The sequence below is a fragment of the Fundulus heteroclitus genome, unplaced genomic scaffold (genome assembly GCF_011125445.2).
Source record: "Fundulus heteroclitus isolate FHET01 unplaced genomic scaffold, MU-UCD_Fhet_4.1 scaffold_251, whole genome shotgun sequence".
Taxonomy (NCBI): Eukaryota; Metazoa; Chordata; class Actinopteri; order Cyprinodontiformes; family Fundulidae; genus Fundulus; species Fundulus heteroclitus.
Window position 1 is genome coordinate 120,069 of NW_023396662.1, and position 14,907 is coordinate 134,975.

The 14,907-nt window shown below is 39.9% G+C and overlaps 1 protein-coding gene across 11 annotated transcripts in view; it reads left to right on the forward strand.

Moving 5' to 3' along the window:
* Nucleotides 1-14,907, forward strand: part of eps15l1a (epidermal growth factor receptor pathway substrate 15-like 1a) — a 137,587-nt gene that overhangs the window by 52,816 nt on the left and 69,864 nt on the right. For 10 of the 11 annotated variants that reach the window (XM_036129921.1, XM_036129914.1, XM_036129918.1 and 7 more), the window contains 4 exons: nt 3,792-3,860; nt 4,917-5,042; nt 6,206-6,265; nt 14,273-14,515. In XM_036129921.1, coding sequence (XP_035985814.1) covers nt 3,792-3,860; nt 4,917-5,042; nt 6,206-6,265; nt 14,273-14,515 — 498 coding nt within the window. The remainder of the gene's footprint in view (nt 1-3,791; nt 3,861-4,916; nt 5,043-6,205; nt 6,266-14,272; nt 14,516-14,907) is intronic. The other variant, XM_036129922.1, reaches the window with a different exon arrangement.

Consider the following 14,907-nt stretch of genomic DNA (forward strand, 5'->3'; position numbering starts at 1 on the left):
GATGGTACGTGCTGTCAGCACATATCCTCATGGTCTGGGGCATCTCGAGACTGTCAACCTGTACAAAGGTGCTTTGGTCGTCGACCTAGACCTTGCTTCCAGCCCCTTCACCCCTCACTGAAGAAATCAGTGAAGGATGATCCAAAGCCAAATCAGTGCTTTAAGCACTTACTAAACTTAACTTTAGTGTCCTAGCTACAGACAGAGACAGTGTCCCTGCAGAGGACAGACAATGTCATTTGGCAGTTGGTGTCTCGAAGAGAATTATAGTTCTCTCCATTGCTTTCCACAATCTTTGAATGTGGTTTGGTTGCCATAAAAAAAGAGCTTACCCATAATGCACCGTGCAACCTGAAATCTGCTACTCGCTTATTCCTATCCCACGGTTTTTCCTTTCTTCCTTCTTTATTTCTCTTCCTTCTTTCCTTCTTGCCTTCCCTCTTTATGTCTGCCTGCCTGCCTGCCTGTCTCTGTCCATCCGTTTGTCCATCTGTCCTTCCTCCCTCCCTCTCTCCCTCCCAAGGAAGACAATGGCCCTTCTCACAGGAAGAAAGCATTGCAAACAGCTGTGAGGGAATTGAGGGGAGAGAAAGCAGAGAACGGAGCAAGTGACAGCAGATAGAGAAAAACAGAGAGCCAACAACATCAAAAGCACAAAATGTCAAAGCAATTTTTGACTATGGCCGAATTACTTAGATATTTGCCAGTTCTGGTTCAGATAAGAATCATAATCAGCTTTATTTGCCAGGGATGTGTACACATACAAGGGATTTGACTCTGGATTGTACAGTGCTGTTATGCCAACAAACCTGTCTGATTATGAATATTATTATTAATTATACTTTGCTATTATAATTTAATAATAGATCATTGAAACTCAAATGGTAGCTATAACAAATTTAGGTCAAATGGTTGTGATCCAAAGGCTATGAGCCTGTAATGATTAACACTAATAATTTGTTCATTAATTAGCAGTTATGAACTTAATGTACTAGAAAAGTGTGATCTGACCAGTTGTAGACCGATTAGACTTATCCAGCAAACGTTGATAACTCAATTATAATTGCAGTTTTAATCCTTACTTCTTTACTACAAACCAATGAAAATGTCTCAGTTTATTCAGTTATTAACTCAAAAAGAGGTAATTCTATAGCTCTTAGAGAACATTCAGTTTCTGGACCAAAATTATCACAAAAAACTACAATTTCACAAGTTATTATTAATTAAACTAATAATTCCCTGTTACAGCAATTATTCTACTTAATAAAACACTAGGAAACACTACTCGCTACTCAAAAGAACATGCAAAGGAAATAAATGAAAATAAAACAAGTCAAAAATGGATTAAATGAGAGGTAGCAATTCACCGTTGTATAGGCCTGTTATATAGGCATTGGTGCGGCCAATTTACCATCAACTAAACCAAACACAGCAGAATCACTTAATGCATGCACAATATCAGAAATATTCAGCACAGTTAAACAAACTCCCTTTCAGAGTAATCAAGCATTAAACTATTTCCTAATAGGTTCTGTTTAGGCACAAAATATCACCTTATGGGTGAAAAAGAGAAATAAAAAGGAAAGTCCTTTCTTTACTTGGTGTCGCCTCAGTGAGGAAATCCTGGCACAGTCCTGGCTCGTCCATGGCTCCAGGCGGAGGCGTCAGGGATGCGGATCATCGTGAGGGGCAGAAAAAAAACAACAAAACAAACAAGTTTTCGGGGCGCTCTCTGACGCTTTGTTTGGCCATAACAACGAGCGGAGTCTGTGTTGATCACTGGAAGGTAGCGACTTCCAGTAGGATCAAAAATTAATTCAAGTAGTTTAAAGTCAGTGACCTTCTGTGTAGAAATACAGGGGAGAAGTTTGATTCAGCAAACTCTCGGACCAGCGAGAAATCGAATCACGTGCCACATGGGGGAAAAGCCCAGCGTGAGGGACAGCTGTTGTGCCTTCTCAGTTTGGTGGATTGCCAGGGAAGAACGCTGAAGTGGGCATAACAATGCTCATGCGCTTACTTATACAATAATATAAAAACACAATAATGCAGTAATAAAGACAAAAAGTCACTTTAAAGAGAACACATACACTGCCTGGCCAAAAAAAAGTCGCCACCTGGATTTAACTAAGTAAATTGGTACGAGCCTCCCATTGGATAATTACTGCTTGGGTGATTATGTTTCAGCTGGCAACAAGTTGTTTACCGGAAGACATCCAAAAGTTTCTGGCACAACTTCACCAACTTTCAAGGTGCATGAAGAGGGTAAATTAACTGGTAGATAAAAACTTCAGCAACACTTGAATGTTCAGGAGCAGACTTTATTGACGGGCCACCGTGTTTTTGCATGTGGCCCTGAAGAAGGTGGCAAATTGTAATAATTAATAATACTATTAGTATGGTTAATAAATATATGTCAGCCATGTCATTTCAAGCAGGTTAATTATCAACTATCCAATATACTGTATCCAGTACTCATAAAGTTCCATTTGAACGTTTTTCCAACTGTAATGATCAGAGGCAGGAGACATCAGCAGCTGGATCGTGCGTAAAGACGCAGCGTGAACCTCTGTGTGCTTCAGTGTTGCTGCTGAGGGGAAATTGTTGACCATTATTCCCCCCACATCCCCCCCCCCCATAATCTCACTCTTAACTTTTAATCAAAGTTGAGAGGTCTGATTATTACACACCATGCCATATCACATGACACCACTATTTTGGGAAAAATTACACACAGAGAATACATTCAAACAATATTTTATTATACACATATGTGTATAAATAATTCATGTAGACAAATGATTTCGTCCTACACCTTTTGTGAAGTCAATCCCAAGAGCCATAATAGACAAAAAATCAATGCATCACACGTGTTAAGATACAGCTGGCTGTGATTATACACCTGGCCAGTAGGTGGTTTCGTGTGCACATGAAGCTCCAAAAAATGAACCCTTTCTCGAACCAGTTGGCTCAAGTGGTTCAATGCCTCATGAGGCTTCATCTCACCATCACTACAACAGGGGTGGAGTAAGGCAGGTCTGCAGAGTGGGTAAGAGACCAGACATCAGTGCAGAGGACAGTGGACAGAAACTACACCAAACTTACTAAGAAACAAAATGACTCTAAAGTATAAATCTAAAACAGAAGATAAAGCTAAGACTAAAACTGATGACAAAACAGGATAAACTAACAGTAAATAAAAACCCAGACAAAACAAAAACTCAAAGTAACCAGAGAATCTAAAGCAGGAGAGTAAAATAACTTAAAAATAAAACCAGAACAGAAACCAGAATATTACAACAACAGTACATTTCAGCGTACCTTTGCCAACCAACCAAAAATTGCTCTGCTTATTGTCCCCCTTAAAAATTAAAAGGAACATTTATTTTTTGGTATGACAATAAACACAGACTTTATACTGGAAGAGCAACCAACATGGCTGTATTAAAAAATTTCTGCTGAGGAGATTGGACCAAAATTCCTCAGTGGTGATATTAAACCCTCATTGCCAGTTATCACAACTCTTGATGTCTCATAACTAGATGTGCCACGGTCACCTGTGGCACATCTAGTTATGAGGCTTGACATGACTTTTACACCTAGGGCAAGGTTGGTTTGGACCTTTTTTCCCTCGATGGATAAAGTCAGCATTTGATCTGAAACATTTAAGTGTGACAGAAAAGCAACAACAGTGTAAATCTGTATTCTTGTCTTGTCTGTAAAGTGATTATCTATCATTGAATTATCACTTGAAGTTGTTTTGATGAAATGTTTGGTTTGTGTGATTCCAGAAGGACAGCAGCAGTCCCTCTTTGAGCAGCACAACCCCTTTGTCTTGTGAATCACTTTGGGCCGTCAGGGTATGTAAAAAACAAGAACAGAGTCCATATCAGGATATGGACTTTTTTGTTTGGCCTTAACCTCTAACTTTTTACCTAAACCTATTTAAAGAGTTTTTTTTTTGCTGAACTCTTTCTATATACCAACTATCATTACATTTGGGAAGAATAGTTTTGCCAGTCGTCACAGGTTTTAATGGGTGTGTACATTTGTGTGTACATGTTTGTTTTTTACAAATGCAAACCAACTGTCTGTAAAGGGACTATTTAACTGGAATGAGTCTTATTAGATCCTAAGGACTAGTTGCACACTTTAAGCTTCTCAGGAAGGGTTGTTGGTCAGTGCAATAGTTTGTGTCGCACCAGCCATAAAATGTATAATAAAGAAGGAAAAAACATATATAAGTCGCACTGGAGTATAAGTCGCATTTTTGGGGGAAATTTATTTGATAATATACAACATCAAGAACAGACATGTCATCTTGAAAGGCAATTTTAAATAAAAATAGAACTGAGGCAACAACAGGCTGAATAATTGTACGGTTAGCTTACACTACATGACACAACTGAGAACGTGCCTGGTATGTTAACATAACATATTAAAAGCTATTCAGATAACTATAGCATAAATAACATGCGAAGAAGTTAACCAAAGCGCCCGTGTCACTCCAAATAACTAAAATCCAGTGAAATCTTCATCCTCGGTGTCACTTTCAAATAACTCTGTTAACTCCAGAGGTAGAAGATGCTGCACTTCCGCTTCTACGTCTCTTATGTCTGATTAAACACAGGCCTAAAGCGCCCTCTTGCGGTTTGGTGTGAAAATAACAGGTGTGATGATATACCGGTAAAAATGTGTAATAATTTCACACATAAGACGCTCCAGAGTATAAGTCGCACCCCCGGCCAAACTATGAAAAAAACTCTGACTTATAGTCCAGAAAATACGGTACTTAGAACTTAAGATGTGCAAGAAAAACTGTTATTGGAATTTTTAGTTTAGTGATTAAAAATTTGGAGTAATCGAATGTTAGTGGACTGTTGTTTATAAAAAATATTGTGTCCCTTCTTCTATAGCCTGAGGAAAAGAATAAATTTGATGGGATTTTTGAAAGTCTGGCTCCTGTCAAAGGCCTGCTGTCAGGAGAGAAGGTCAGACCAGTCCTCATCAACTCCAAGCTGCCTCTGGATGTCCTTGGGAAGGTATCTTTGGCAGTTCTTCTTACTTGTAGTTCTAATCTATTAGAAAAGGGCATTGTAATGAAAAAAAAAAAACTAATAAAAAATTACTTGTAACTACTAATTATAGGCAATGTGGACATGTACATAAAAATATGCTGATAGAAAGCACTTTTTGGTCATGTAATATTTGAACCCCTTTGGTTATGATTCATAAACAGGTGAATGTTATGTTATCTGTAGCATGAGGGGTTTGGTGGTGGGTCGGTGGTGGTCAGGTCAGACCCATGGAGGGATGCACAGACCTGTACAGGATAAATTATGACTCTCTGACTACCTTAGGTATCACAATGAAATCCTTAGACCCATTGTTAGACCCTGTTGCAGTGGGTCCTGGCAAGAGAATGCAGGCGGTTACTGCAGGATGCAAGAAATGATACCAATTGACGGGCCTCCACTCTCCCCTGACTTAAATCCAATAGGACATCATGTTTAGATCCATTCCACTCCACTAGGTTGCCTTCAGTCTGTCCAGGAGCTCAGTGATGCCCTGGTTAGGATCTGGGAGGAGATACCCTAGGCCAGGACACCATCTGTCATCTCATAAGGAGCGGCAACGTTGTCAGGCCTGTTTGCTGACATGTGGAGTCTGTAGAAACTACTGAGGACCATTTAGAGTTTTTGCAATGACATTTAAGTAATTTGGACCAGCCTGCTCCATTAATTTTTCATTTTTAACTTTTTTTTTCCAATTGAGATGTAATGTGTTTTACAAATCATTGCTATATAAACAGTCATATTCAATAAATAAGAATATGCATTTCTAAGAAGCTTGTTTGTCAGATTTAAAGTACCTTTTGAAAAAAACAACAACAACAACAACCTTTAAGCTGGTATTAAACATACTTTTCATTAAGCCCCCATTTCTGTATGCAAAGTTGTGCATTTTTATTGGTCTGATGCAATATTCTAATCTTAAATGCTGTAATTTTATTACCCGAAGGTGGGGGGAAAAACCCCTAAATAACAGAAATAAAGGCTTAAATCATCAGTCTGTGTTAATCTTATATGATGTGTTTCCCTTAGTGAATTGAGTTACTGGCATAAATGAGCTTTTCAACAATGTTCTAATTTACCAAATATGATTCATATGAAACATCATTGACCTATTTATTTTACACTAACAGGTTTGGGATTTGAGTGACATCGATAAAGATGGCCATCTGGACAAGGACGAGTTTGCGGTGGTAAGTTAATTTGAACTCTGTATTATTTACTCTGCGGCAATGATCACTACTCAGTTATTGAAAGATACTGTCAAAGGTAGAATTTAGTCATCTGACTGATGAGAAAACTATAGCAAAAAGGTTTTAGACATAAAATGCTTTAATCATATTTTCTATCTTAGTTCAAAGTTTAGAAGTGTAGTGACCAGTGGCGGCTGGCCCATAGGGGGCGCTCGGGCGCTGCCCTCCCTAGATGTGGAGGGGAAAAGTCAAAATATATATAGATTTTAAAAGTATTATTAATGTCAGTTTTTACTTAATAGTACGTGGCTACATGTAATAAGAATTATTAAAACACTTCTACTCTCATTTAACAGTGCACTTCCACCAACAGAACGTATCATTTCTCTTCTTCTACACTTTTGGGGCTGTCACTCAAGGAGCTCTACAAGTGTAGCGAAATAACCAATCGTATACTGTTGCTAGGGGAGATTTATAAATATTTGGCCAATCAGCATCACCAAAATGAATGGCTTTGGGGCTCCTGGAGTCATAGCACTAGCTGACTTCACAAGCTATATCCGCGCTACATCCGGGTCACAGTGGCCGGCAAAAACAGTACTGTTTTCACTTACCAGCGTGACAAAATGGGTGGATTAGAGCGTACTTTTAGTTTATTTTTGGAATCTAAACAATGCCTACGACTTGTTGTGCTCCCGGTTGCACACAGAGGCATTCCAAATCGTCGGATGTATGTTTCTTTCGTTTACCGAAGGACGAAGAAAGAAGAAAGAAATAGATCATTTCAATGAAAAGGATGAAGGCAGACAATCCCAATTGACTGTGGGAGCAATCATACCACGACAGAATTTGCAGTCTACACTTCATCTCCGGTAAATACAACTTAATTTTGCACTAGTCATTGTTCTACTTAAATCATTATATAAATAAAAAATTAGGATATATATTTAAGTCAAGACGTAAACGTTCGTTTCGTAATAATATATGTACAGGTACAATGTATGCAAACCCTCTGGCATGAGTCTGTGAAAAGGATTAATAAGACAAAACCACCAAAATAATCATATGTGAACAATGTTTTTTTATTAATTAAATGCTTATTGTGGAATCGTAGTAATTTTCCGACTTTTGATTTAGATGCATGTACTGGGTTAGCCAGGGAAATCTATTGGCCAGCCCCACCAAAAAATTTTTTCACCAGCCGCCACTGGTAGTGACACAAGAACAGTTGAATATTTTCTGTAAAAAAATAAATGTGGACAATACACAAAAGGCTGTTTAGTTACAGAAATAATTAGCAGTTTGCCTGTAACTTTTTTAATTGTTACTGACAATTAGCTTTTTATTGCTAGAATGTTCATTTACAAAGATTAATCTTGATACATTTTACTTTTATTTTAATGTAATTTGAATGACTGATAAGGTGAAGTTAACAATGGAGTCTAGGCAAGGCAAGGCAAATTTATCTGTATAGCACAATTCAGTACAGAGACAATGCAAAGTGCTTTACATGATTAAAATATATGAAAATAAAACAAAATAAAAGCGAGTAGGAATAAAGTGTTGAAACAAAAATAGAACATTAAAAAGAGTTGGACTAAAAAGTTGAACTAGTGATGTTTCAGTAGAACTATTTAACTAGAGCAGTCGAAGGCAGTCCTAAACAAATGTGCTTTTAATCTTGATTTAAAGGAACTCAGGCTTTCTGCAGTTTTACAGTTTTCTGGAAGTTTGTTCCAGATAAGTGGAGCATAGGAACTAAATGCTGCTTCTCCTTGTTTAGTTCTGGTTCTAGATGCAGAACCAGTATGCAGAGTAGACTGGAGCCAGAAGACCTGAGTGGTCTGGAGGGTTGATACACTGATAACAAGTCTGTGATGTATTCAGGTGTTAAGCCATTCAGGGATTTATAGACTAACAGAAGTATTTTAAAGTCTATTCTCTGAGATACAGGGAGCCAGTGTAAGGACTTTGGAACTGGGGTGACATGCTCTACTTTCTTAGTCTTAGTGAGGACACGGGCAGCAGCGTTCTGGATCAGCTGCAGCTGTCTGATCCACTTTTTAGGCAGACCTGTGAAAACACCGTTGCAGTAATCAATTCGACGAAAAATAAATGCATGGATTAGTTTTTCCAGTCTAAAATATATATTAGGAACAGAGGGGGAAAGACAGAAAATCAGTTTTATAAATAAAGCATTGTTCTGATTTTTACAAAGTACAAAATGCAGTGTTTCCCGCAGCACTATCTTGGCGAGGCGGCCGCCTTGCCAAACTCACGCTACCGCCTAGCCAACATTCCAAAAAAACCCCCCCCAAAAAAACCCAGAAGTTTTAATTCATTGCCAGGCCCAGACAATAAAACAGCATTGATAACTGTATGGCTGATAATACTGAATTGCGACACCCTCTGGTTTGTTATATTACTACGCCATGGCAGAGGAATAATTTTCTTTGATCATCCGAGGAGACGTGTGTGTGTGTGGGGGGGGGGGGGGCGTCTTCATCGTCATCATCATCGGTAAACTATATGTGGAAAGGTAAGTAGTTAATTAAAACTGATAATCGAAAATTACTATTTGCACTGTGTCAGACCAAATTCTGCCTCGTGTGCTCTGACAATTAGGGGTGTGCAAAATAATCGTCATGACGATGCATCGCGATTCTAATATTTGCGATCCAATGCATCGATTCGTGACGCTAAGAATCGATTATTAATTTAAAAAACGAATAAATAAAATGGATGAATGGTTGGCGAACATCAGCCAAAAACCAGTGGAATACAACTTCCAGTCCAGTAGATGTCGCTGCGGATGTGTTTACGCCCGCTACCTAGTGTCACAAGCATTTCCGGCCGTGGGATACTGCGACAAGTCATTTATAAACAAAACATGGAAGAGACTGAGAACATTCACCCATCTCCATCACATGTCAAGTCTGATGTTTGGACGCATTTTGGCTTTGAAAACAAAGAAGGTAAAAACAAAATTGATATGACACACGCAATTTGCAAACACTGTTACATTGTAATGAAATACTGTGGGAATACAACAAACTTAAAAGGCACACATGCTGAGGCGCCATCCAGAAAAACAAGAGCCGCCAGCACCGCAAGCACTGATTTAACAAACAACAGTCGAATGCAAGCAAGCCCCAACATCTACACGCGCAAACATTTGAATGTTTTCATTTCATTGGTTTAAAGGACCACTGAGGCCATGGAAATGGCACTGATTATCCTTATAAGTTTTATAAATCCTAAGCACTTTTTGTCAGTGTGTCCACTCCAGTAATAGTAATATTTGTGTCCAGTAACAGTAATATTTATTTTCATGGCAATACCTCCAAAAGGTGTTTCAATAAATACAGCTATGTATGAATTCAGTTTCTTTCAGTTATGTATCAATTGAAGACACTATCCAGATCATACACAGCCAGTCAGTCACTGGTAATGGCTGTATTTTTTTCTAACTGTTCAGTGAAAATATCACAATGCATTGCGATGCATCGCAATAATTCAAGCATCGTGATGCATCGTGATAGAATCGCATCGTGGCATGTGAATCGTGATTAGAATCGAATCGTGACTTCTTTGGCAATACCCACCCCTACTGACAATGTATGATAGGATTTAGTTTTATGTATTGATTTCGATATGCTTGCATGTTTATTTGACGTTAACACCAGGTTTTTTTGTTGTTGCTTTCTCGCGTGCATATAGTGAATGGCAGGGAAAAAACAGGCAAAAATACATGGATACTTTGAAGCAAGAAGCAGGTCGACTTCACTGTCGGCGTCTGCATCGAGCCCCCCCTCCGGCATTCATCGGCGCAAAACTTGTTCCGGCCGACAACTCACCGCCTCGCCTAAGCAAATTCCTGCGGGAAACACTGAAATGAATACATAGAATATAGAAGGTGAAGACTATAGTTACACATTCATGTACAGTAGGTGGAAGTATGCACCTCTAATGTTGTTTGCGATCCAAATAAGAAGAATGATTATGCTATGTTTCTAGTATTGAAGATGTCAAAGATATGGGCACATAGCTGCCGCCTGAAAAGGAAGCCAGAAGTATCCCAAATGTGGTGCTGATTATAAATTTGAAGAATGTGCAGGAAAAGTGCTGGAACTGTGGTAGTAAACACATATGGGGAAGTCAGGAAAATATTGGTAGAAATTCAACAAGTTAAAACATTCAATAAGATAAGTTATCCAGTGGCAGTGAAGAGGGTTGGAAAAAAAGAATGAAAGTTTGAGAACTTATAAACCAGCGTTAAGTGTGGACTGCTATTCACAGGTATTGACTTGGAATATATAATAGTTTAAGATTGGACTTAAGATATAAAAATCAATGTTCTAAACATACACTCAACTTTTTTTGCTCTCTCTTTGAGGTCTTGTGAGTACTAAACTTGACTGAGTGGAACTGTGTGCATGATGGCTCACCGCAGTTTAAGTAGAGACCCATTTTTAAAAAAAGTTATGTTTTCCTCTTTTTTGTACAGTTAATGTGACTTAATGGTCTAGGGCAAGGGAATTTTTTTATTTATTTTTGCAGTTTGTTACATTCTGAGAGAAAATAAGGTGCACTCATGAGCTTGTGAACTCAAAGAGGCCTGAACATCCACAGAAGACAACAGTGGTGGATGATCGCAGAATCCTTTTCATGGTGAAGAAAAACCCTTCACAACATCCACTCAAGTGAAGAAAACTCTCCAGGAAGTACGTGTATCAGTATCTAAGTCTACCATAAAAAGAAGACTTCATGAGAGTAAATACAGAGGATTCACCACAAGGTGCAAACCATTAATCAGCCTCAAAAACAGAAACGCCAGAATTGACTTTGCCAAAAACAGCTGAAGAAGCCAGCCCGGTTCTGGAACAACATTCTTTGGACAGATGAGACTAAAATCAACCTGTACCAGAATGATGGGAAGAAGAAAGTTTGGAGAAGAACAGAACAGCTCATGATCCAAAGCACACCACATCTTCTGTAAAGGACCGGGGAGGGTGCCTGTCCCATCTGAACTTTTTTTGCGGGATACATCTTGGACCCGTGGCAGAAATGGTCCACGGTGTGCCTCTCAATTCTTTCTGTTGAGGACGTCGAAGATGTCTACTTATTCGGATTTACGATACTTGGAGGATATTTAATGTATCAACACCTTCAAAAGCTGCTGGCGGTCAATGTGGCTTTGATGAGACTGCCAGCAGCAGTCGACGCGATCATGAGGTCGTTGAATGAACAAAACGGACGGCTTGATAAGCTGACCGCGGTTGTAGTACACAGAGGAGAGATGGGATAAAACCTGGAAGTGTGAACGTTACTACCCCATCGATTGGATTATTGGAATATTGGATCCTGGAGCCAGCGGCGAAAAGACTTTAAGGCTGACAGAAAAGTTGGTGTCAGCTTGTTCTCATAACAAATTCTGTTTTTTCAAATCAAACTCCCCACTATCAAATTCTCCCTGAGTTGTTATGGCGACATCGCACAAATCCCCTGCCCCCCCACCTTCCATGCTGACATCTGTGGAGGCGTCAAGCTGGAGCTGCGAAGTGATAGACTTTCCATCAAGGACACTTGCCTGCCCGGAGGGACGGCCTTCATGGACATACAGATTTCCACACAACATGCACCCAGACACACATATGCTCACAAATACAGATGACTTTACCCGACCAGCACTCAAATGTTTACCTTTCTGCATATAGGTGTCTCGTCATTGATTGTGCTTTTCGTGCAAATGAGGTTTTTTGTCGGATGCTTCACATTTTGTGTGGAAACACAAATTGTGCAGCACCTGTCTTTTTTATCTCCCTCCAGTCCCCCAGTGTTAATGTTTCTTCAACAGATTCAAGGGCAGCGCGTGGGGACCCCGTGTAAAGCAGGGTTTGGAGCAGTTTGAAGGAAAGCGCCTAACGGCTTGCGCTCATGTAGCAGAGGCCGACTGGCTGCGTTTCTGGCAACGCAAGGCCTCAGTCAATCGTTCCCCCAAAATGTTTGTTAAGTGTATGTGATGAACGGTTGTACTGGAACTGCAATGCAATGCAAATTGCAGTTGACTAATACAATTGATTGATTGATTGTAAAACATGGGGGAGGCAGTGTAATGGAATGGGCATGCATGGCTTCCAGTGGCACTGGATCACTTGTGTTTATTGATGATGTGACAAAAGACAGAAGCAGCTGGATGAATTCTGAAGTGTATAGGGATATACTTTCTGCTCAGATTTAGCCAAATGCAGCAAAGTTTATTGTATGGTGCTTCTTAGTACACATGAACAATGATCCAAAACATACTGCAAAAGCAACCTTTCATGGTTGAGTTTTGACTTAGCTTTCTGTTTAATATTAGTTTTCAGTTTTCATCTCCTTTTAGGTTCTAGTTATGATTTGACTTTTATTTCTGTTAGTCTTAGCTCCTCCCTTCCCCTCACTTAAGCTTTCCCTTCACCCCCTTTGCAGTCAGTCACACCTGTTTGTAATTAATCAGTCAGACGCATTTCACCTGCTAGCCTCCATATTTAAGCCTCCATTTGTCTCACTCTAGTGCCAATCCGTCTTCTGTTATCCACCTCTCCATGACAGTCCCCGTTTTGCCTGGGAAGATTTGTCTTTTGCGCTCTTGTTTAAGGTTAGTCCTGCCAGTCTCTCTAAAGACTATTCACTCTACTGTTTGTTCCTGGAGAAGTCCTGCTCTGTGTTCTGGTGTCTCCAGAGAGCTGCTAAACCTGACTAGCCGCCCTGTTGAAGCTCTGCTCTGTGCCCCGGTGTCTCCAGAGAACTGCTAATCTGACTAGCCGCCCTGGAGAAGCTCTGCTCTGTGCCCTGGTGTCTCCAGAGAACTGCTAACCTGACTAGCCGCCCTGGAGAAGTTCTGATCTGTGCCCTGGTGTTGCTACGGGGTCTGCTAGCCATGCAGCACTGAGCTTCCCGGCCACCTTGATTATTATGGACTCTCGCTCCGGGCCGTCAGCTCCTGCCATCACCTGCACCTCTGAGCCTCTGTAATCCTGCTCCTCTGGTTTCATCATCTACCACCCATCATCTTTCCTTCAATAAATCTCTCAAACCTTTGTCCCGTGTGTGTGTGTTCTGAGTTCATCGGTAAACAAATCCTGACACAACCCAAGAGTTTTTTAAAGAAAATAAGTTGAACATTCTGCAATGACCAAGTCGATCACCAGACGTCAGCCCACTGAAGACCAAACTTAAGGCAGAAAGACCCACAAACAAGCACCAACTGAAGACAGCTGCAGCAAAGGCCTGGCAAAGCATCACTTAGGAGGAAACCCAGCGTTTGGTGATGTCCATGGGTTCCAGACTTGCCTGCAAAGGATTCTCAACAAAATATTGAAAGTAACATTTTACTTAGGGTTATGTTTATGTGTCCAATTACTTTTGAGCCCCTGAAATGAGGAGTGTTTGTGTAACAATAACTGCAATTCCTACATGTTTTTAATCATATATTTGTTTAATCCTTTGTATTAAATCTTAAAGTCTGCACTTCAATTACATTGTAGTTGTTTAATTTCAAATCCAATGTGATGGCATGCAGAGTCCAAATCATAAGGATTGTGTCACTGTCCAAACATTTCTGGGCCTAACTGTAAGTCAGTCTACAATATCTGCAGATAATACATACTGGAAATGTAGCTGAGTGAAAGTGGTCCTCCAACAGTCTACGCCTATAGCAACATAACTACAGAGATAATACAGAATAACCTAAACTACTCTTTAACAAATAGGTTTTAAGCCCAGTCATTAAAAGTAGATGGGGTGTCCCACTCACAGACAAGAACACGTTAGTAGGATCTGTGGTCTAGTATCTTATACAAGGTCTATGCATTATTAAGAAACTGGAATGAAGAATGGATATGTATGAATACAAATCACTCAGGGTTTTTGTACAATCCTAAATGTTTTTTGATACTTCTGGGGTGTTTGTTGTTTCAGAAAAGCTCTGTATGCAACCATTAAAGCAGAACCCTTTTCTTCCAGGCCATGCACCTTGTGTATCGGGCCTTAGAGAAGGAGCCGATTCCTGCACTCCTCCCCTCTGCCCTCATCCCTCCATCAAAGAGGAAGAAGAGTCTTTGCTCAATGATAGGTCCTGCTCCCGGACTACCAGCCAGCCCCCCACCACTGAAAGACTCGTTACATTCTACACCCTCCCATGGCAGCATGACTTCACTCAACAGTACCGGCAGCCTGTCACCGAAACATACTCTCAAGTCAGGACAGGTAATGAACTCTCCCACATTAATATAGCAGGCAGCATAGCCGGTAAATACTCACGATTTGTTACATATTTGACTGAACATGTGGTAAACTAGATAAAAACATTTGTGCACTAGCTACAGTATATAAAAGACCCCACTGTGTTGTATTCAATCTCTCACTGAGGATTGTAAGCAGTGTAAATGAGAGCAGCAGGCAGAACTAAATTGAGACCATTACAGAATAGCAGCAAGCAGCTGGTATTTTTACTGACACAATTCAACACTTTTTCCCCCAAATAATATTCTGTCTTTGTAAAACGTACCTTACAATCATCCATCATTCTATTGCATCTGTCTATATTTTCTGTGGTGTGCGAAGATACACTTAAAGATGAACAGAAATAAAAAATTTAA